The sequence below is a fragment of the Manduca sexta genome, chromosome 10, assembly GCF_014839805.1.
Source record: "Manduca sexta isolate Smith_Timp_Sample1 chromosome 10, JHU_Msex_v1.0, whole genome shotgun sequence".
NCBI classification, from domain to species: Eukaryota; Metazoa; Arthropoda; class Insecta; order Lepidoptera; family Sphingidae; genus Manduca; species Manduca sexta.
Window position 1 is genome coordinate 4,495,237 of NC_051124.1, and position 24,855 is coordinate 4,520,091.

At 35.4% G+C, this 24,855-nt stretch overlaps 2 protein-coding genes across 2 annotated transcripts; both read right to left on the reverse strand.

Annotated features, from left to right (window-relative positions):
* Nucleotides 1–10,409: 10,409 nt before the first annotated feature.
* On the reverse strand, nt 10,410–20,180 carry LOC115440237. The gene is made up of 3 exons (XM_030164454.2): nt 19,777–20,180; nt 14,174–14,394; nt 10,410–11,486 (listed from the first exon to the last, which is right to left on the reverse strand). Exons 1-3 carry the CDS (start codon nt 19,892–19,894, stop codon nt 10,572–10,574), a joined length of 1,254 nt encoding a protein of 417 aa, XP_030020314.1. The 5' UTR covers nt 19,895–20,180; the 3' UTR covers nt 10,410–10,571.
* Nucleotides 20,181–22,291: 2,111 nt separating this feature from the next.
* Nucleotides 22,292–24,529, reverse strand: LOC115440257 (protein hairy). Its single transcript, XM_030164484.2, has 3 exons — nt 24,312–24,529; nt 23,993–24,139; nt 22,292–23,671 (listed from the first exon to the last, which is right to left on the reverse strand). The coding sequence occupies exons 2-3, from the start codon at nt 24,128–24,130 to the stop codon at nt 22,619–22,621; spliced, it is 1,191 nt and encodes a 396-aa protein (XP_030020344.1). The 5' UTR covers nt 24,131–24,139; nt 24,312–24,529; the 3' UTR covers nt 22,292–22,618.
* Between the last annotated feature and the right edge of the window lie 326 nt (nt 24,530–24,855).

Here is a 24,855-nt window from a genome sequence, read left to right on the forward strand (position 1 = left end):
TTATTGCTTCAAAAATTCAAGGTGAAATGCCGCACTGAATAAAGTGTGGTAACGCTTTACATTTTATTTTAAAGGTCTAAGGATTGGTCGTAACAATTCGATACGGTCTCACGATTTTTTGACCGCAACCAACATTTATAGAGTTTATAACATTACACGTGCTATATAACATTTAATATAACTGAACCTATCAAATTCAATGGAGACCAAAGGACCGACAGCCATGGAGGAATATCCATTGCTAACCAAGTGACTAGCTGCCGGCTGGTCCCCAATCATGGTTCACAGAAATGAGTTACTATTTTGTTTTCACCAGGAATACTATAACTTAGTATACTATATATCCAAATACTATAAATTATCATTATACCCAAAGCAGTAGCAAGAAACCCATCTCCATCTAAATAGGTCACACCATCTGGTCGTGACATGCCCTTTCTTCTCGTTAATCGCTCTATATTTACACTGAGTACATAATTCTGTCACAAACAAACATCATATCAGTCGACCTAATTAACTAACGGTCCGCCGCGACTTTCCCCCACAGTAAGTCCGTTCATTAGCCACCGATACGCGTGAAGCGATCTTGTTCCACCGTGTGGTTAATTAGTTCATATGTCATATTTAATGAACTAGTTTCTGTAAATTGACAGACCTGCGTGTTGGACCCTTTGATTTCTTTTTAATCCGAGTCATTCAATATAGATATGTCATTCAAAAGAGATACGTAATGTAATCTAGCAGGTTTACGCCTACATTACCCAATATAATATTGTTTACATAAACCTTCTTGTGTTGGTAATTAAGTTTGTTATTACGACTTACATAAGTATCAAATATTTAGGTACCTAGTTATATTCGTCTTACGAACATAATGATAATCTTAAACAAATATATTTTATAGTATAATAACGTCAAGAGGAAATGTTATACCCCTTTTATTTCACGGAGGAGAGTGCGATTTGGCATAGTTAAATTTATCTACCTAGAGAAAATGCAAAAAAGAAATGTAATATTAAATTCGAGAATCGATGTTCACTGGACGATTATTAGTGTTAAATAATCTACGATATATCTGCAAGAGATGGGTGTAAAATAGCTGTTACTAGTTTAAGATTCGTCAAAGGGTTTTCAATTACATCGATTCGTGACAGTTACTAATACACGGTTATTCGATCAATAATACTTAGGGTAGGGAGAAAGCTTCCTATATTTCGATACACGTAAACCGTAGAAAATTTGAAACTTCCAGAAAATGTTATGATTGGTATCGTAACAAATTGAGTAAGGCACATTACGTATAAATTATTTTATTGTTTTTGTTTCTTTTTAAATTATACTAGAATATGTTACTTGCAGCTATATTCAATTTATTTTAAAAATATAAACTGTACCTTTAATCTTCTAATTCCAGATAAAACTTTACTATTCATTAAAATATGACCTAAAATAATATATATATATATATATATATATATATATAAGTTCCGCTATATATTTCCCATTACATATAATAGCTTGCACCCTTCCCATGGCCTCAAACTACCACTACATAAAATTTCATCGAAATTCGTTCAGTAGTTTTTGAGTTAACCACATTCAGACAGACGCGGCGGGGAACTTTGATTACTAATATGTACCTAAGGATAAGTTTTACCTATAGGTTATAAATTCCGAACACAGCATCCTCTGTTTTACACGTCCCAACATTTTAATTAAAACAATAGAATGAACAGCAAATGCCTATGTCCTTTTTATGGGTGTGACATCCATTTTGTCGTTTTAATTATTAGCCTCGGTCCGCGGAGACGTTGGTTTGTCACGCACGAACCCTTTTTTATTTGACGTAATGACTAATCAGGCGCCAGGCTTGTGGCCGCCTCCTGTCGTCAGGAGTAATTTATTTCTGCCCACTTCTTGACTCATTGTTCGAAATATTCTTTCACACGAATCGATCTTCGCTGACTCAATTGAAGTTTTCGAAGCCCTTATATGTACATGTGGACTTATTTTTGTCTTGATTTTGTTTTGTCGGTTTGTTAGTGTGTTACGAATAGTTGATAAAACTTTCGCTTTTTTAATATCTTTGTGTGTTACAAATAAGTTATCGCTTGTTTACTATCTATATCTGCACTTTACGATGTTTAGTATATTAATACCAATCGAGCTGACTTATTCATATTTTACACAAAACTGGCTACAATGTGGCTCTAAGCTATTATTTAAGAAATTATGATTTAATATGATTAGGCATTGGTGCGTAATAACTAGTCATGTTTATTCTGGTTTGACTTCCTGCCAATCCTAGGCAATAAGCATTCGGCACCTGATTACCAGAAATAACCCACATATCTGTAGAAATATGGTACTTTACTCGCGGATATCCTTAAATATTTGCCTAAATTATTATATAATTTCATAAATGAGTCATTAAATATATAATAATAATAGCCAATCAACACACTCAGGTTTTAATAAAGATTTTATATTTACGAGTATCAAGAATAATGTGAATTATTATTGTTGATAGTGAACCGAATTATTGTTAGTCGAAAGTAGTAAATAAATTATTACAAAATAAATGTAGTTTAGGTATGAAACAAAATAATCCTAAATATAGTAGGTAAAGCATGGCAGTTATTTTAGTTGCATGTTTTTCACGTAAAACATAGATATTTATTATTGCCATTGAGTTATCTTCACACCATAAAACGTTTTTTATCTTATCGACACAAAAGCGGAAAAAAACTCTAATAACACGAAATCTGCTGAGCGACAACACTACTGTGACGCCTGTAAACGAAAATAGGCTTTGAAAGGTTACAAAAAGAGTTTACGACATCCTTCATGCAATAGCCATAGATCTTTTTATAAAAGTGTTTCCATAACACCATGGATCACCATCGAAATGTTTAACAATTAAAGCATCATCAGTTCATATCGAAAGCTATAAATTCCAACCGATAAGCGTGAAAGTAAATAATATAAATAACTAAACATCCGCTTCCGGATTCATCTAGATGGAAACATAAAAATTTATTCATTCATTCATAATGAAATATGATCTGTGAGGAACAACATGCTAGATGATGCAAGAGTTAATTATATTCTTCATCGTGGATTTAGAAGACTCATTGGTTCGTTTATATATTAATGCCTTAGCTTACTGGTGATTGCATACTATATTTCTGCCTTATATAGCTAAAATTACGACGAATTCTCTGTCAATTTAATAAAGTGATCCACTGATTCAAAGCATTTAAATATAATCCCATGAGTGGCGTCGCTTTCTGGTAATTCGATATTACTGGTGTAGCCAAATATTTCACGGCACTGTCTTGCTGTCCATTTAATTATTATATTACTTAGTGTTTCTTTTCTTAATTATCGGCTTACTGATCAGTATAGCTATTTTCCTCCACCATATTGAGACCAACAATCATCGCCAACAATATTATTTAAATCAATCATCACTTAATGCTGTTCTTTTTCTGTTATCATTATAATCGTCATAATTATGGCATCTGTACATTTTGTTTTTCATTGAAAGTATAAAAGACTTCCCTGTCATTTCGAGCCTTATAAATATTGAATGATAGTATTATGATTAAAAGTAATATCCCCATACGCGGCGCAAGCTGTTTACGACCAGTACGTTCGGTCCAAGCCAGCTGGCACCAGCAAAGCTGCTATTAGGGCACGCTTCCAAATCAATAAATATTGAAGAGGTATTTGTTTGTGTTTACTATTAAGTTCAAAAAACATTTATCAAGTACATATTTTAATTCATATAAAATATATATATTTTAAGTGCTGTAAATAGTAATATGAGTGCTTTATATTATGTTACAGAATAACAAATTACACTACTGCTATAAAAACATAGTATAAGTAAGTACCAAATCATAATCATAACAGTTAAATGCGTTTTATTAAACCTATGCTCCATTTGTGCTATTATACAGAGACGGATTAATATTAATACTATGAGTCAGTTACCATCGCGATTAACCGCCAGATAACATTATATTAGTTTACTGAAAAAAACACGTGTTTTTGCTACTGTCTAATGTGCCAGCGCTTTGTAAATTCAGGTATGGATCCAGGCGGTATTTAATGGGTAATATACAATGTAGATGATGCTTTTTGAACATTGCCAAAATCATAAACACTTCTTAAACAAATTAATATTTCTTTTTTTTTGCCAATCGCCGTCTCAACTTAATATTTTAAGTACATTAATTTTTACACCATGACATAAAATTTTACACAATCACGCGGAAACTGAATCACTTCGTACGCTAACTGAGAACTAAACTGACAAATTAGTACTGAAATTATCACAGTTAATCTGTGTGAGCAAATCTTCCGCTTCCTGCATACACATTATTCTCATTACGCATTCGTGTCAACTACTTTTGCTTTAACTGTATCATAGACATTTTTAAGAAATAGCGGAAACTCTAATATAATAAGAACGTTGGAAGAATGGGGTCTGATTTTTTAAATTATAAAGTAACGGTTTTAAGATACGAGCGAAGTCCGTTAAGAATTAAAACAAACCAAAAGATTATTGGTATAAAATCATCAAACAGGTTTCAACTCTGAACTTTAGTATCATAAAAAAATAAAATATTCATTTAAATTAATGAGAAAATTGGATTAACATATTATGGAATTTAATAAATACCTCGGCGAGCTATGCAAATACATAGTCACATATAATACTGCAATAAAAAGGGCCCTAACATGCAACCTGATTGCATGCCTGTCCCGAATATTTCCAAATGTAAGTGGGTGGTATGCAGAAATTAATCAAACTGGAACTAAAACAGCAATCTCATTGTGGATATACCGCAAGCCTTTTATTCTCTGTCAAACGTGGTCAACAACTTTTGTGGAATAGATTTTTTATATTTCATAACGGTAGCGAACACCTACATGGATGATATGAGTGTGTAGCCTAAATCATTTGATTGAATGCATTTAGGAATAAGCACTGTGTTAGTAGATTAAACGGGTTTAACAAAAACATAAGAATAAAAAAGGTTGATTAAATAAACGTAAGTTAACCCCAAGAATCTTCGCAAGAAATCACTTTATTATTTTATATTGCTACATCGTACAAACCAAAACCTACCACAAAACTACTTTTATGTCAAAAATAAAAGTTAAGACACTAGACTACCAAATTCCCGTTGGAGTACCAATGTCAGATGATCCGCATAATTCCAGGAAAATGTTATCTGAAATAAACTAGCTGGATTAAGCGATATTGAACTCAATTTTGCACTTTTTCGTGTACATTTTTTTGTTAGCTTAGCGGATTACAGAGATTTGTGATGAATTAAAAAAACCTATTTGATAATAAATCACAAATGCAACGGTAATGTTTTAACGAAGAAAAATAATACGAGATCGATATTAGACATAAAATGAGTGTATATCATTCGGAGTGGTAAAATTTTAGAATTAAGTCGGTCGATTTTAATACTAAGATGATCAAGTATTAGTTTGGGTCTTCAGTTAGAATACTTATTAATTCGTAATTATTAGTTTCTTAGAAGGCATCTGCGACTGTACACTAGGTTATTATTCCATCATCCATTCTAAGAATGAAACCGAAAAATCACACAAAACTATTTTTATAAGCCGAGATACGGGTCGTTTAATTGAGGACAATATCCATTCATTGGGACGAGATTAATTGTATGAAAACGTTACCCGAACTGACCCATTTATCTGAACTGGATCTCAAGACGTTCACACTTTCGCCCTTTCTATTAAATGGGTTTAATCCTTGCTAGACATTTTTTTCTCATAGTAAAAGCAGCTGTTTCTTTATCTATTTTACCGGTTTTTGAGGACGAATTTGAATAGTCGTCGGACTATGGATACTGGTTTGATTCAATTATATACCGCTTAGATCTCTAGTGGTTTTGTTAGTTATACGTTTTTGTAAAATTAAAATGCGCATTATGTCTGTTTATTTCTTTTCTATGACACTTCTAGTATACCAGCCACCACATTTTAAAGCGAAAGTATTTTTTAAGAACTAAAAGTGTAGTAGGAACTTTAAGTACAACAATAAGTTTGGATTTTTCTCCATCATAGCGTTAACAGATAAGTTGTACGTTGTACAATACTAAAACTACTTAAAACAGCGCAAATTCAGATAATTTTGGGTGTAATTGTTCATTAATCTTTGAGATAATATTGTTTCACGTAAATGAGGCAAAGGCAAAGGATTTCTTGTAAGAGATTATGGCTAAGCGATTGTGTTGATAAAGATATGTTTCACCAAACATTCCATAAATATTTTACAAATGTTTGTGGCCAATATTTACTTCTGGTTTAGATGCATTATATGCTTCAATGTCAATCACGGACACTTCACTCTTTTTCTTCCCGGCCTTATCCCAGTCTACTGTTGATCTAGGATCGACACAGTATATATTTTTAAACATGTTGCAGAAACTTTTCGGCTTAGTTTTTACGGCCAACCGTCCTCTCAGGATCGGTGGATGGTCGCGATCGTCTTGGGGTGATCGAATCCGATGTAAGTCGTGTTAAATACGCCGATATAATTTTTTCCCCCACCTAGGAATTAACACTAGACCTATTAGTATAAAGTCCATAATATGAACTTTCAGTAGACCAAGAAGATAAATTTCAACACTATCACATAAAACATGTATTTTTTCTATGTCATATGTAAATACCCGAATAAGTAGTACGTAGTACATGTAATAATATCAATGGCATAAACAAAATTAAAAATAAATCGATAAAAACTTGCCTTAAAGGAAACGAAAGTTGCCATAAAGATATTTAAAAATTAACAACTTAACATATTGTTTGCGAATTCTCACACGATATATTTAACATTCGTGTTCAATATTTTAAAAAATTATGTCACATTCTCAATCAAGTCTATATATAACTCTTGCTATATTGATGTTTATTTATTTTTTTATAGTTATACCAACAGCATATACATTAAAATCTATACTTTTGTATAGATCCAGGACATTGGCTGATATATTAAATATATCTATAATCTTATAAATCTACATAATTTCAATAAACAGTCCTGTAATTTGCTAATGAATATCATTTGCACTAAATACGTCTAATAGACAAAGTCTATTTACATCGTAGCCACTGCTCTAAACTATCTACCGTTCTAAACGAGAGTTCATGGCCGTGATCTTTCTACATACAACTTTATAACTGACATTTAACTACACTATTGGATTTGAACCTTCTGCGCAAACAGTTTTTAAGCACTGCGTCTTACTTCGACTTTGTTTGAAATCGAAATTTTAACGTAAGAACATTGTATGATAACTTCCTCAGTTCGGTAATGTGTTGTGTAATCCTTTCATATGAATGTTGAAATCCAGCCCAATATCCGTGTTATTGACACGAGGAAGAAAAAACAATTAAATGATTGGTTGTTAAATAATACTTGTAGTTTTTGTACAATTCTACCCAAAGTCGTTTGTTTTTTCTAAAGCCGATCAATCCAATGATTTGAAGAACAATACCAGGCTATCCTGAAATGCTAATGCTTTTTCGCTTATTACTTGACAGGTGTATCGTAGCAGTTACTATTTCTGCACTTCCAGTTGACAATATCACACCTGAATACTGTATAGTACCAACAATATGAGGATCGTGACGATCTGTCAAATAGAGCATACTATGTCTGAGTTAATAGAACAAACAAACATTAGTCGTTTTTATATCAAGAACATACAGGCACAATATCAACAAATGTACTCAGTCGATCACGACATAGCTATCTATTTGTATACTGACCTCGCACCTGCCTCCAACATGCTATTCGATACAGCATTCGATTCGATGCATCCATCCATCTCACTCAAACCATGAACATCGAAAAGGGACAGAGGAGCAGATGTCACATCGAATTGAGCAGGAGAAGGACATAGCTGTTACGATCACCTAAAAAATGGTATCGCCATGTTCACGGTCAGCGCATTCACTGACCGAATTCTCGTAATAGGTATATTGTGGGTAAACATTGTGTTTTATGTTTTAATAGAGCAATAGAATGTTACGCTAAAGTATTTTAATATCCAGTTGCAGTTACCGGTATAAAGTGGACTAGTTGTTTTGAATTTGTTAAATTGCAGATATTAGCAAAAACACGGTGGTTACTTGAGAATTCTGGGGTTATTAGTAATCTTTCGTAGAGTAGAAGTACATACCAACGAAGGGTCGGTATATAGATAAATTACATCTGGAATGTATTAAGTATGTTTAAGAATTCGAGGTTTGCCTATCGCTAATTCCCTGTCCAATTTAGGTGCATTATGTTCAAAATAATAATATACTAGGCAATTTAATTGTAGAGCTACGTTGTTGCCTACGATATCATATACTATCCAAAAATACATAAAAGTAAATGAATGCTCATGACAATCCTGATATTAAACGATTTAATTTACCAGCTCAAATGGCTTCAATAAATCAATTAATTATAATTGGAGTCGCGACAAATCAACAGAAATTCTAAGTAGTCCAACAAATACTTCAGGACTTAAAGCATATCTCATAAATGTCAGAGATATTATCCATTGTGAAATATTAAGCTATCGTGAATCTAATCTTATCTAACGTTTGATTGATACCAAGCAGTACGATAACCGATAGCCGATCATTGATTAGATTGAGTTAACTTTGTCTTAAGACACCGCGGTGGGTGAAAATCTTTTACTTGGAAACATTGTATTTGTATTAGATATATTGTCAGTGCTTGCCGTGAACAAGCTAATCCGATTTCTTTGGATTTTAAGTCATCGACTTAGGTACACAGAGACCATTGATGCAAAGCATTAAAGGTTAATATCTAGTGAAATTGATTCTATAAGCTACGCATTGAATTTTGATCTATCAGTCTTTATAGACATTTAAACCACCCAGAATTATAGCAAAGCAATTTTCGTATGTCGTAAAACTTTTACGAAATGTTCTAAAGTTTTACGATGTTGGATGTCATGATGTTAAACCCATTGTCATAGTCCAAATTATAATCCCCGCTACCTGTATCAACCCTCGGCTTCCTTTGTGCGTTTTTCTATCCAACTATCTCTTTGTCTATTTTTTATAAACTGAATTAAGGATTGTGAAGTTGCAGTGAACATTCGACACGGCTGCATTCCAGCTGTTAATTTGTAGTAAACATGCTGGTGTTAGAAAGAGATGGTTGCTGTCCTTGTCCGTTCAATTGGGTCGTATAACCTATTCTCCTATTCTACGCATGGCATTTGATACTGGTAGTGTCATGTTTATAATTGCTAATTGTATTATGCGGTTGGTTTGAGTGGGTAAGACACTGCAATTTGTAGGTTATTTCCCTCTGTATTTGTATTTTGTAGGTTATAGAATAGGCCTTCGCAGATCTCGGAGTCCTATATAAGTTACTGTATAAATTTACTATCTTAATAGTAGTATATTACTATAAGTTGCACTGTCGTAATTATTTACTGTTCTATGACCTTAACTTCAGCCAGACTAGACAATTAATGTCTCACACTTAGTATTAGGCGCTCATTTATATCTACATCTGCCACCAAGATGTGACAAGTTGCTCTCAATAAACATCCGCATCATTTGTTCGCAATATTTTTGGTCGTCTAAGCTAGGAAAAGAAACAATAGCTGGGCCTAACAATAAAATTTGAAAGTCTCCGGAAGTCTGCCGTTCTTTTTTAAATTAGTCTTTTTTCAAAACAAGCTAACAATAGTTGTAACCGTATTATGTATTTCCTGCTTTATTTTTTTCAATGTATTAGTTAAGGAGTGTGGAGTAACTTTATTTAATAAAAATACTTACTGTAACTTTTATTATTAAACTAATTGTGAACTTCGGTTATTAGATTCGCTCTTTTGAAATGTGCGTTTCATAATACGATTAGTCTTTTATAATAACTACTGACTAGAGTTTTGAAAGTTACGTTAAAAGCATGTTTTATTAGGATTTTTAGTTAATTATCACAATATTCGATTTTAAGATTTAATTACTCGCGTGACATCATTAAGATTACTCCCAATGTCGTTTATTTATCAAATAAACAAATCGTTGGTTAAATAGTAAAGTAATTTCGTACCACGACGAGGACGTGTGTCTACACAAAAATTCCTATGAAACTTTGATAGTGTCCCTAAATCATTCCATCAATATATTTAAACTAATCAGCCGAGTTAAACAGCTGACATATCAATTGTCTCGTGACAAATCGATGCGTGAGCCACAAAGCGCCCGCGCAAGGCTACGGAAAGTCACCGCGAATTACTTACGCAATTCACTTGCATGCGCCACCAAATATTAACGCAATTTGCTCAATCCCACGCTCGAAATGTAAATGAAACCACCTCAAGTAAATGATAATACATCTCATTTTATTTATATTAGGTACTTCTATAACAATACTTTTAACAGTCTTAAAACGAACGACTTAGCGAGATAGCGGTCAACGCCGGTAATGTAACACTACAACAGTCACTTTATGTACATTATATACAGGTGTGAGGGACGAGGCATCAAGCACACGTGAGCGAGGCGAAGGCGCGCGGCGCGTGGTTCGGCGGCGCGCTGTGTCGCTGGAGCATGCTCGTCGCGCAAGGACCCGCGCCCCGCGCTACTGCCTCGAAGAACTGCCTCAGGTCGCTCACGGACCGCGTCGGCGGCGCTTGCAAGTCGTGTAGGGACGCCGCCCGCCGTGGCGTCGTCTCTGGCACGATCGTTGGCCGCGCTAGCTGCTCACTACTCCTCGCGAGACTTCCAGCTCGCTTTGATAGAGACTCAAAAAGGGCCCTGCGTTCTTTTACCGGCACGTACTGGGCTACCGCTTCATGAGCGTTCGGTGAGCAGGATCTCGCCCGCGTCTCCAGCGAGGACGTCTTCCGCCTCGCGGCCTCCATGGCGTAGCGGCCCCGCTCCGCGCCTCCGGCCGTTCCCTCCCAACGTTTTAAGTACCGGCGACCTTGCTCTGACTCAGATCTGGCAGCGCGGGGCAGCGTGTGGTGCTGCTGCGTGCTTGCATTCAGTTTACTACAACTGTCGCATTTGATGACCTTCGCTTTCCGCACGGGCGCGTCAAGCACATCAGCGGTTTTGAGCGCGTCCAGGGACAGAGTAAGGTCGAGGCTGCGATCGGACGATGAGTCGTAGTCGTCGTCTTCCACGACGATGCCCTCATCCGTTGCGGCGGGGGAGTGGTCCCGGCGCGTCAGCTGCGTCTCCGTTGGCGTTAGCAACCTTCGACGAGCTCTCGGCGGCGGGCGCGGCGGGCAGGCGGGCGTCTCCTGTTGGGGAGCCTCCTTCTTTGGTTCTCGACTGGCGGTGTCCGCCGCAGACAGCACGTCCAGAAATCGCACCTGTGGTAAAGGTGTTTGTCCAAGTATTTCGACGCAGAGCGCGCGTACCCATCTCGCGTATTCCGCCGCATTGCAAGTCTGGAACAAAATGTCTCAATTAAACCAACAATGAAATAAATATGAAATTTATGATCACAGCGTGAAAGCAAAACCGACATATATTTGAACAAATAAACATAACGGAAACCGTATGCAAAACACGAAGGGTGATAATAATGAAACAGCTGATCGTTAGGACAGAACTAGTCACGGTCATATTACATTAACACGTACGCGGCCCGATAGGGTCGCATTATATCGAGCGGTTTCGTCAAACTTGTTTCTTTTAGATGTCAACACCTTCGCGCTTCTAGCCCTTCTTATGTTAATAGTGCCATCAAAAGGTCGCAGGCACAAAGCCTTTGATTTACGGGTGTTTCGCTTTATTGAGGTTTATTAAAGTGAGCGAGTCGTGAGAAAGGCGCTTCTCGAAGGGGATCGGCCGGCGTCTTGCAAGACGTTACGTTCTCTCATGACTTTGTCTATCCTACTTATTATTTTATATAACCTCAGCATAGACACAGTTATAAGTTATTCGAAATTATTTTTGGTGATTGCGTATTTCAATATATCTCTCCCCGTCATACCATTTCAGGAGAAATGGTATCGCAATACGTCATTCGACATGACAGCTGATACCGTCGACAACATTAGGTATGCACTGTCATTGAGGCATGTGTACTGGGAATGGAAACAATTATGTTTCTACTAACACAAATACGAAGCGTTTTCTTTTCTGTATTTTGTTAAATTACTCAAGGTTACATGCCAGAGTGGGGATGGAATAAAATCAGGTAAAGCTTTTATACTTGTAATGCAGCGAATAAATATATGTATTGGCAGAATATTATTGGCAGCTATATGATGATTTCCCGCGGCTGATGTGATCACATATAAATATGCAAATAATCGTTTACTCGTAAAATTAACTTATTTGTGTTCGTCATCGGAAACCGACGATTACGGACCATTATAAAATGACACGCTAATTGCATTTGTTCAAGATACATAATACATTTAAATCACACGCTTTATTTATCTTGGCTCTATAATAGATAGAAATTAACGAGATAATTGGTCCAAAGGCAGTATCTGGGAAACAATTAGTTATTGGGATATATATTTACTAGAAAAATACAATTGAAAACCTAAACAGAATCAGTCATTGTTACATTTAGAAACAAAATGAAATATTGAAATTATACAACATTTTAACTTCTACGAATAAACACGAAATTATAGATTTAAATCCAATCTATTTCGAATCGAATGTACGATGAATCGTTGTTCAGCAATCACAGAAGTATTCGTTTGCGATCGATACAGCGCCTACGCTTCCCGGACATTGTAAAATCACTAACGGCACGGAAATGAAAGCAGAGAGAACATTTACAAAACAACCACTCGGCTCGACAAAGAAAACGTATCGAAAGCGACACTCGCAATCGTTAATGGTAAAAACGTGTACGAATTTATATTGAGAATTGATTGTTCTTGAATCTTATCTGTTTCTCATTTTTATGCTTGCGAATTTACAATCAAAAAGCAAAGCGAATTTGATCACGAGCTACCAGATGCATGGATGGCGAGTCTTTCTTTGAAAAGTAGGCAGACCTCTTTATCTAACAGTGGAGCAGCAAGGCGAATAAACAGGAAGAATTTAAAATATTATAATTAATGAAATGGACCATCCAATTACTTTCAAGATTAAAAGCCCACATGGTAATTATGAATAATGAGCCTGTTATTTCTCATTGGTCGTGACGGTTTTTCGATTAAACGTACCTTAATTATATCACTGATGGTTTCTTTATTATAATCAATTAAAGACTGTGTTGTAAAGTAAAACTTGAGGAATTGAATAAAAGATAAATCCACCGATAGACTATAACTACTTAGAAGTATCACATTATATAAATGAATTAAGCAAAGCGCAAGTACATTATTTGCGCGTCTGCTGAAACTCAGAATGAAAGCGTCAGTGTTACGTTGCAATAAAGTTGAAAGTATAGTTGTAAATTATAGTTAAATGTAGTTATTAAGTTTACCCGTATCAGGTGAATCATATCGTCTATTTACATTATTAAAGCAGCATATCGATTTTTCTACACTTGACCTAAACAAGGTCGTCGTGTTAAATAAGTAGATAGTTGTGGTATCGGTTTAAGCTAGACTCAATATTGTATTATAACTTAAAACTTTTAAAGGTACACATTTTGTTAAGAGCTATCAAGGTAGAAGTTTTTCTAAAATCTATTTTTGTTTTTTGGGTTATCAAGGATTTATTGTAATTGAATGACAAGGCGAGCATGCCGCTTGTCTTATGGTAAGCGATACAATCGCCCATAAACAGAAATAACACTAACACGATACAGAAATTTGAATTACAGAGTACTGCGTCGCTATTCACTGCGTTCGTCATCCTGAGACATATAAGGTGACATTTTTTTCCGCGGGCAAAAAACCGCATCGTCGCTACCATCACTTGCGGAGGATTGGAACGGTTATGTTGGCTTCACCGGTCTTAGGCCCAATGTAAAATATAAGGTGACATAACATCTTGATTATACTAATAGATTAATTTAGGACTATTATTGACATTTTCAAACAACGTTAACCACAGTTTTCGATTGCAGATTGACTTCTCCGACTCTATTAGGTACCTTCGCGGATTGGCTTTAGAGTTTTTCTTAAGAAAAGATCAATTATATTCAAATTCAAATTACCTGAAATGTGGCAACGGCAATGTCGTCACGGAGCCTCGATAGCTGGAACGCGTTGGGCAGCGCGGTAGCTGTGCGCAGGTGCAGGTCGCGCAAGGGTAGCCGAGCCGCTGGTCGCCGGGGTAGCGTGCCGTCGCGCCAGGCGAGCAGGCAGCCACCGCGGACCGCGGCGCGCACCCATGCCCACGACTCGCTGTCGTCATTATAATACTGACGGAGTACCCCTGGAGACAAGATGGATAATTAAAATCGTATGGAATAAACTAGAAACATTTCTATAGTAAAACCTTCCAGGAACTTCAGTAATTGGGCATTGCAGTTTTCAATTACTCCAGACCAGACATACTTTCCCATCGATGAGGATCAACTGTATTTTACGTCAAAACACTATAATGCCATCAATTGTTTATTTTATTAAATTTAAATAACTAAGAACTGTTTAGACAAACTGAATTTGATCCTAAGTACTACAAAAGATTGTAGGATTAAAAGTTCTTAAACATTTAAGTATATGCATATTATCATCAGATAAAGATATCGATTAATTTTGTAGCACGTAATTAGATAGCGTGCCTATTACTTTGATATGAAATGGTAGCATTGGGCTGCCCACAGTAAAAGCATAGAACCCGCATAATAAGCCCCTCTCATCATATTTCATACCGTATATTAAATAGTTCCTTTACAAATAAACTATAATATAACATTAAAATGCGGAGTAACACTCCAAAGTTTTTTAAACTCGCTCTATTTGTCCGTCAACTAAACGATTTGATTACATTTTTTGCAAGATTTTTTCAAGTCGATAATAGCCGACTACCTCAATACGGTTTTTGCAGAATCAATAAAAGTAAACAAAGACGATTTGTTTGTTTGTTATTGCTTTCCACAAAAACTCAATAGCGAAATCATTATTTAGGTTCTTCGCTAAACTGACGTACGCGGATTTAAAATTCGACGGCGTCACTCGACTGGATACTAGAGTTAATGAAACTATCATAGGAGATTCTAAAACGATTGACGGATCTAAGAAACACAAACCAAGCTTCTTTATACATAGTGAAAATTAAAGATACGTGAGTTAGTTCTGCTGATACGTCTTAGCATTGCGATTTCCCTCTCAGCTCTATAATGGTCTTCAAACTAGTTAAACACGTGCAGTGACGTTCCGCTTATACAATGCGTGTGTGCGTGATTAACTTATAATTATACATCATGTCATTCATATCCAATATCGGCTGGACAATTGAATCATAATGATGATCATCCGACAATGATAAATCTACCACCAATTATAGTATATATGCTAAGATTGATAGTAAGAAATAATAAAAAGGAAAAAAGTAACCATAAATTATAAATTAATTCACCATAGAAATAATACAGATTATTTTAGCTTTAATATGGATGCTAAAGCCTTATAAAACTTTTAAAAGTAATTTATTAGTCTACATTGCAATCCCACAGTGGACCTAAAGGCAGGAAGACGGTTCTTAACATTAAGATAAACTCATCAGAACACAACGTTTATATTCTCACGACATTTGCGTTACTGTACTGCACATTAGTGTCAATTACTCCGACGCAGATGCAAGTATCACATGTTATGCCACCGAGTGACTTGCAAGCGTTACATTTTAATCAAGCTTTTGCTCTCGGCTTCGTCTGCGTATAAACCGTCGAAATAGGAGTCTAGAGCACTCATAGATAACGTAGCATTCAAACAGTGAACTAATTTTCATAATCAAAGCAGCAGTTTCGAAGTTTAAAAGAAACCAAATTCTTCAAATTTTTAAGTCTAGATTGTGTAGAAATCAGTGGCGTAGTGTCCATATAACACGATTTCTGCCGTCTAACCCTTTACCTATGTAAATATAATAATCATTAGAACAATTTGCGGACCGCATTAATGCATGGGTATTAGTGGCTATAATATGTAATGTCAGATTCCCTTTCGGAAAAATTCTCGCTTTGCCACTACTACAAATAATCATTTGTACACAATCTAGGCTTAATTATTATTTGTAATCACAAATCACAACCAATCTTGTTTTAAAAGTTTCGTTATATATAACGATGGAAACAAATATCTATATTACAAAACAAAAATACTGAGGGAACGTAGGACAGTCATTTCAAGCCGTTGTGAGCAATGGCACAATGGCTCAAGCAGCTTAGCATAAGAGATCTGATCATCCAATTTGTATCACAATAAAAGCAATTCCTTGAATACAGATGGCTGCATGAATTTTATCTGTTAAATTGCAAATTTGAGTTAACATGTTACGTATCTACTTGCATACAAGGCTTAAGAGTTAAGGTATACTTGTTAGTAGATATTTGATAAGTCGACTTGATAAGTCTTCAGTAGACAATAAGTCAGTGTGAATGGTCAAGTTCAAGTCACCGGCGCTTTGTCCGATGGTTATCAATGAGAACGCGCGTTTGTCGCGCTTTCTGCCATTATTTACGCGCTTTCACGCGTAGCCCTGTGCGGCAAATTATTAAAACTGCACGTACATTGTTATGTTCTCTGGTGACAGACATTCGTAATTGTAAGATGTAAGTTATAAAATCGTTAGTGTTCGGACGTAAGAATATGGTTTTTATTTCATCTCATAAATATACCTTTTCTGCAATATTAACGCCAGCTACAAAGAACCTAGGTGCCACGTTCCAGGCGACAAAATGTATTATAACGCGCCTATTATGAGTCATGAATCGGCTGTTAAAACTAGAATGAGGTAAAAAATCGACAGAAAGACAGAAAAAACGCTAGACACGCAAATTTATTTCTGAATTTTCTGGACGAAATAATAATTTTTAATCAATATTTTAGTAACATTCTTTGTTAATAAACAATAATATTGCAGTAAGAGACATCTGGTATAATTTTGATACACATTGGTAAGATCTTCAGAAGTCAAAACTAATTTCACTTTATTTTGACCAACAAGTACATAAATAGAGAAGACAATGAAACATTTAAGTATTATATTTGTTAGTTTATACACTACAGATTTATTGGATCTAACGTAAACAGTGTAATAATTAAATATTCTCATGTCCTTAGACTTATCATAAGTTCAACTATATCTGCAACCATCTAGAAATTCTACGTATAGAATCAGAGCATTTTTAGTCAGAATCATATGTCTTCATCTAATTTAACCATCTAGAAATTCCACGCATAGAATTAGAGCATTTTTAGCCAAAAACATCTGATCTAATTTAAACAATAACAACCTAGATGCGATAATGATGGGTGGATCGAAATGATTGGCACGAGATGACCTAATGCCATAGTGACTGAGTAAGCGTTGCGACCGGGTTGACTCAATGCGAGTAGTGGACTAGATGGCACGTGTCTTCGTAATTATGATCGATAAAACTTGTTAGAAAACTTAATGATATACTGAGACAGTAATGTAGTGCGAATAAAAGTCGAGCACAAGTTATGTATCCAGCTGCGAGAATGGGGTCTTATTGTTTTATTTTACGATTCTCATAAGGGTTTCATGATAGGGCGGTAATGATATTGTTTATGGTAGGTAATCATTAGCCAGTAATGCTTTATGATATAGATTTTATTTGTAAATGATTTCTTTATGGTATCAAAATAATTAATCAGGAAGGAAAACATTAATGTTAACAAATATTTTCAGTTTCACACTTTTCAATATTGTCGATCTGTAGGTATGTTTAGTACATACTCTACAGATCTTACCAGAGCTATAGATATGATTTGAGAATGTAAATACTGACTATTTTGTTTACTTTAGTTTCTACCTTATATAATATACATAATATAAGTATGGAACCTAAAATAAGTTAAAGTTCCCGTTGAACGATTTCCAATAAAAAAAAAAAAAATTGTTTGGTAGATATTTGAGATGTTTTTTTTTTAAATAGATACCAGTTATATCCAGAATTAAATAATAAAGCTTAGGAAGTTTGACATGTAAAGATTTTTAACAAAATTTCTAAAATATATTTAATAGGCTTTATAATTTACATAATAAAACAATATTTGAGTTCTTTTAGAGATGTTTTTCAATAATGAGAAGAAATAGGTAATGTCCAAGTATTTACTGAAAATGTAACTTACATGCAAATATTCCAAAAGTCGCAGATGGGCGGGAGCGAAACTAATAATGAATTGTGTAAGTAATGAAATTTAAAGAAAAGACTAATTGGTGACAAATCCTAAATCTCGATTTTTTAATAATAGAAACAAACATTTATTTGGTAGATCTAAATTGAAATTGCGAACCTTCTTTACCGACTTCAAAAAAGGAGGAGGTTCTCAATTCGACTGTGATTTTTTTATCATTTCAGGTCTAAAAATGTTGCATTGTAAAAAGAATTTAACCAAGTTTGAAACCATCATTCCTAAAAAAAAAAATACACTTTGAATTGATAACCTCCTTTATTCGAAGTCCGTTAAAATAGATTTAAGTATTCTAATATTTTCTTTAAATTAAATTAATGATCTAATTTATTTTATGTAGCTATTTATGTTGATATTGAATACTTTTTGATAATAAACATGGCGTAAAAACCTGTTTTACTAACGTTTACGAATTCGTTATTTAAATAAGATTCGAGTAGGTAGTAAAAATTACTTAGACAGGTTAAGAAGAAAGAATCTACTTATGGCTCGGAGAAGCGTTCAATACAAGTGGCACACAATGTAAACAAACATTCTACTTTATACAACATTTTACAAATATTTTTATATAGTGTAATGTAGGTACATTATCTTCCAACATTACCAATATTTTAATGCCTAACATGTTTAGTACCACTTCGTTACTATTTTGCTGAGAATTGTTATTGTTATTGGACAATTGAAATAGGTAGATAGTTCTATTAAAAAAAGAACTTGCATACAATTTTACAAACCAATGAATAACAATTAACAACTGTGAATTGATGTATGAAACATCATATCTGCCTGCTAGGTATTGCCTAGATAGATATTAGGTAGGTATTCTTTCCTACATGCACATTTACTCGTAAAAATCTTTGTCAATAAGTAAGTATTATGTTTGTATTTAGGTTTTCCCCCTGAATAGGTAGCGGTAGGTTACCTACGTTTTCATGGTTTTATTATTAACCACAAGTTTGTAAATAAAGAAATGCATCCACTTACGCCTCAAATTATTCATGTTGAATTTTATCTGGTGTGTACTTTTACACTTAGCAAAAAAAATAATGAATGCTTCGACCTTTAAAGGACGTCTATTTTTCATAAATACCTAGTACCAACCTACGTACTGCCACTTACAAGGCTACACTAATTTCTTAAGCCAGGTGATAAATAATCCAACTGTCGGTGTTTTAATATATTCCAATTATGACAGATGTTTATTATAAAACTCACTCAAAAAGGATCAGTAAACAGCAGTGTTCGAAAACGTATAGATATTACCTACTAATGTATCCTTAATTATTATTCGAGTCAACAACCTATAATTGCTTTTGATAATTAAGTACTTGTCTGTCTGCCTTGTTTTGGTGGATATATTTGTTTTATGCTGTATTTGAAGTGGGATAAATACTAAAATCATCTGTATTCCCGTGTATTCCTGAGTTAAACTTACCTGATATCCTGAAATTGGGGTCTGCTGGTGTAGGTACTGGTCCTGGCGTCAGTTCGGGGCGGAGTTTCCTTAATCCGGCCACCACCCGCGGTGCCGGCGACTGCTCCCCCACAAGCATCGCCTCACCATAACATCTCACTGATAAACACTACACCGTAATTGATCATAAACATCACAATTAATCACCGTAAAATGTAAATAATCTATATGATGCACGACTTTTTTGACAAATCCACAACACAATTCCAAACAGTCAACTGTCAAATTACGTTCGTAGATATTTAAAATTCGAAAATATAGTTCGTTAAAAATCGCGCGCAACACATCTTGTCTTTCGTTCGGCGATTACTATGTGTGTGACACGACTAACCGGCCGGCCGGCACTTCAATGAATGAATGGAGTTGGCTTGTTTGTATTGTATCGGACCCCACTCTACTCCGTTTACTACGAATATTGCTTTGTTAAATACTGCGCGATTTGTTCTGCCATCTGTTAGCGAATAGCAACAATTAACTAAATATAGCTGATTTATGAATTTACTAGCGCCACCTATTGACAAGTATACTCCACTTTAAAAATTAATATAAAATAACAGATGTCGCTGTTACAATAATGCAATGCCATCTATGAGTGTTATCTCAAACTATTTCGGATTCGTTACCACTATGTGACTTTTAGACTTTCATCATTCCTCACACAAAGCTTATCAATTTATACCTCACAGTAAATAGATGGCGCTATCATTTATAGTGAAAATAATATAACGAAATTCTTATAGAAAACTTCTCAGACATGTAAATTTACTCGCGATGTTTTCCTTCGCCGTTAAAGCAAGCATAATTAATAATATAATTCAGGGAGATGGATGCACTTGGATTTGAACCTACAGATATTCGTCTCGGCAGTTCGTTCAACTCGCAACTACGCTCTCTCCGCTATGATGAAAATATTAAAAATGAAAATTCACTATCGTTAAAAAAAAACGACATTATTGATTGCTTAAAAAAACATTATTCATAAGTTTACTCGTCTATTTCAAAATTTACTGAAGCTTTTTTTTAATAATAATTTTAAAAAATACACACCTTTACAAAGATTTAGTAGCTATTTTCTTTTTCGCACCGCGATTCTAGGGTTAGTCTCAGCACTGCTTCACATGGTTACATAGCTACAGATATACTTCCTACTTCAATAGTAAGGCTTTTACGAGCAAACATTTTATAGTTTTAGATATTTAATTTCGAGTTCCAACTCTTTTATCCAAGTCAGCTGTAATTAAAAGGGCCGTCCTTACCCGGGAGTGCAAGGGGTGCGTGTCACGCGCGCGCAGTAACCAAGAGAACGCAAGACAATCGCATGCCAAAAAAGGTTGTCTACGGGCAAAATAATCTCACAACCTGTAAAAGATTTTTTTGTTAGAAAGGGTAGGTACGTAGGCTGATTTTCACTCTCCGGCGCCCTATATATTTAAGATGGCCCTAATTATCAATATTTTAAAATAGAAATATGTACCTCAAGATCTTTAGAATTAATATCAAAATCTTTTGAAATGATTCATTAAATCTATAACGCAGAAAGTAAATATTATTGTTAGAGAACATGATATTGTCTGCAGATACAGTGGTGAATAATTTGACATCACCGATACGGATGTCATTCTTGTATATGACAGTCTCTGAAGGATATATTATGATGAATATACATATCTAGTAACTATTTTAACCTATAATTATGTTGGTAATCTAGTTTTTAAATAATACTAAAAAGTCGACAATCGATATACTCTTCAAACCCTTCAATGGATCGTATTCACAGACCAAAAGTATATAAATTACCCACTCGAGTAACTTTATTGTTCCAAAGCAATTCGGTTGCGTACCGTCCACGCACCACACCATAGCATACTCTCCTATCCTCCAATATAGTTATAATAAAAAGAAAAAAAAACTTTTTAATAATTTCGATATATTCGAATAACAGTTGATTGTTTAGGTATTAATTGAAGCATTTATTACACAAAAACAAAAATAATTCTATTTTTATTTAATAATATATTTTCCCGTTTTCTCTTATATCCATCTTATGGTTGTCTGTTAGAGATTGTCTTCTGTGAGAAGACCGATATTTGTGCTTTCCTTTTTTGTACTATTAATAACTCATTGGTGTATAAAAAAGTGTAATAAACATAAATTTATATGGACTGTGGGCCATTTTTCGTCTGATCACCCTATCTGTGTAAAATATCTTACTACAAACTATAAATAAAAAGAACGGAATTTTAAATACAGCTCTTTACTCAGACTGTCTATATCATTTCGAATCTGCGTATAATTAAAGTGTAGAGCGTTGGCATTTTAAGAAGGTATGTAAAACGTAAAGTATGAAGAATTGCACAGTAAAGTAACTGTTCCCACTCGTTTTACTTTATTCATTTTGTGTTGCGGCGAGTAATTATTGGTCTCATAAATGAGTGATGTTTTTACATTCTGTGTTCAAAGGCAATAAAAACTAAAGTTCAGTAAATTCGTTTTATTATTTTCTTGTTGTTTGTTACATTAAAGGCATACAAAAACACTTCCTGAACCGCGTACATAACGCATCAATCTTTTGGAAGACTACAAATTTATGTTTATAGGAAGACATCGAGATCCAATCAATGGCACATAAATATAACATATTACAAACATTCATAAACTAACTATTATGTAATTTATCTTAATCTAGGTACACACAAGGCACAGACTATCACTATACATAGAATATAAATTAAATCGAATTAAAGCTTTTCATGGAAGAAACTATAAATATCACAATAAGTAAGTAATGCGAGAAAAAACGCCATCACCAAGGGCGCCACTTGCTCTCCTCGTCTGCCGGCGGTCTGTCCTCTTGACGATCTTTTTTCTCGCCGTAAAAACCCTCGTGCTGACGTCTCGCCGCCTCCTGCTTTTTATACTCTTGATACTCGAGCAATTTCCTTTTCTTTTTTGGCGGCAAGTTGCTGTAATCCATCGGCAATTCGCATTGTTCCGGAAGATTTGCCGCCACTTCTTTGCTCTCGCTCAAAGGTGTCTCCGGTTGATTACATCCTAGGTAAGGAACCGACTTTTTCGGCGAATGTGCCTCCGTTGATTTCATCGGCGATCTAACCTTTCTGAGATCTAACGTGTCATTGTTCAAGGGGATATCGGCTAAAGAATACTGATACGGAAACTCGCTTTTGTAAGCGTCGTTTCTGTGTAAATACTTAGTTTCTGTTAACTCGGGCCGCACGTTCGCATCGTAATTCTCGTTGCCTCGTTTGTCCATTATGTGTTGTCGGATTTTTTGCAGGATAATATCCTTAGCCTCGGGTGGCACTCGGTTGAAATATGCGTTCCTTTGTGCATTGACAGGGGCGTTGGATGCATCTGTGCCGTGATTCGGTACGACGAGCTTGTCTACTGTTGTGAGTAGGCCCGAACTTTTTTGTGTGATTTTAGGACTGGGTCTATTGTATGACCACGATTTAGACCCGCCGTCTCCGGAATATAAGGAGTCTTCGGCGTCCGATGAAGATCTTTCGTGATCGCTGTAGTACTGTTGCCTGTCTGAAATGACGTATGACGGCGAAGCGGGTGGTGAGAAGTTAGGCCTATCAGGTACTTGGATTGTTAAAGGCTGCGCCGTTATCAGTCTCGATAAGTGGTTGATTAAATTCTGGCTGACGTTCGCGTCTAAGTCAGGCACGGACATGATAAACCGGCACGCCTCGGCGGCGCAATGTCCGAACCCCGCTTGGAATTTCTTCGCCTCCACGACCGGGTCCTTCGGGCTGTGCAACTTTGTAAGATGGTTAACGGTTAACTCAAGGATGTCGGCCTTCTCCAACTTGCTCAGGTTGTCGTCATCGATCTGTAGACAAAGAAAAAGGTAAGGTATTTCTCACGCTACGAGCTCGACGCGACATTAATATAACTGTAAGTTCCAACGAGCCGACACTCCTGTTTCTTAATGGAACTTGTACTTTTATTCCAGTTTCGCCGGCCATGGCGAGTGTTCGTAATAAACAGAAGGACGACCGGTTCCGTGATAAAAATAAAAAGTACGTGTGAATGGATGATGGATTGAATTTTGATGACCGGCAAAAAGGTATTGCATTTTTTTATATGCAATTACATAGTTGATAGGATAGTAGTGATCACTATTTTAAATTAATATAAACAGTTTGTTTACCTCCAAAGCGCCGACCATGAGGTCTTTGAGTTCGTCGAGGCAGCGGTTGATGCGCGCGCGCCGCTTGCGCTCCAACAGGGGCTTCGTTATCTTCTTATATTTGGCAGTTTTTGACAACGGTGCCGGGTCCGAGGACATTTTTGTTATCTGCCAAAAAAAATTACGATTTAATGAGAATAATTAATTAAATCGTAGAACATTTACACGCAATAAGTCAATTAATCTATAATTATCCGTTGAAACGACTAACTTTAAACTGAATCAAAACAAAACAAAACAAGACTAGACCCAGACAGTAAACAAAAGATTCGTTACTTACATATTTCACCTTGATATTCACTGACACTAACACGCGCGAGAGTTCACAGGACGAGCGTCACAGCCCGCGTCGCGGTACCCACTGCCTGAAAAAAGCCTCTGCCCTACCGCCCCCGCGTCGCGCGTCCCGCACCGCCCCGCGGCCCTACCCCGCGCCCTTCGCCCATTCATGCCCTGCACAACCACGTGTGGCCCGCTCGAGTTACATGTGTAACATACTTTCCCAGACAATTCCAGTATGTTTTTTGCAAAATCGGGAAGGGTTACTCTAGTGTTAACTATTTAATTAGCCCTTGATTGAAATGGGTATGTATGTAAGTATAGATTGTATGTATTTATATGAAAGCAAACGGTTTTATTAAAAAAAAAATCTTAGTACATTACATTTTATTTAATTATATTTTTTGTCATAAATTATGAAATAATAACTTGGTGAGTGATCTTTTAATCTCCAAAATTGCGATTTCTACCTGAACTCTTTACTCTACATATTAACGATCTCTGTAATATTAATGCAATATAATATTTTAATTTCACATGATATT

What these genes read in the sequence shown, in the direction of transcription:
- LOC115440237 (XM_030164454.2), bottom strand. Translation starts at nt 19,894, where the DNA reads ATGCTTGTGGGGGAGCAGTCGCCGGCACCGCGGGTGGTGGCCGGATTA. An exon ending in CCCCAATTTCAGGATATCAG is followed by an intron (nt 14,395 to 19,776) that starts GTAAGTTTAACT and finishes TCTTGTCTCCAG; the next exon opens with GGGTACTCCGTCAGTATTAT. An exon ending in TTGCCGTTGCCACATTTCAG is followed by an intron (nt 11,487 to 14,173) that starts GTAATTTGAATT and finishes ATTTTGTTCCAG; the next exon opens with ACTTGCAATGCGGCGGAATA.
- LOC115440257 (XM_030164484.2), bottom strand. Translation starts at nt 24,130, where the DNA reads ATGTCCTCGGACCCGGCACCGTTGTCAAAAACTGCCAAATATAAGAAG. An exon ending in TCATGGTCGGCGCTTTGGAG is followed by an intron (nt 23,672 to 23,992) that starts GTAAACAAACTG and finishes CTTTGTCTACAG; the next exon opens with ATCGATGACGACAACCTGAG.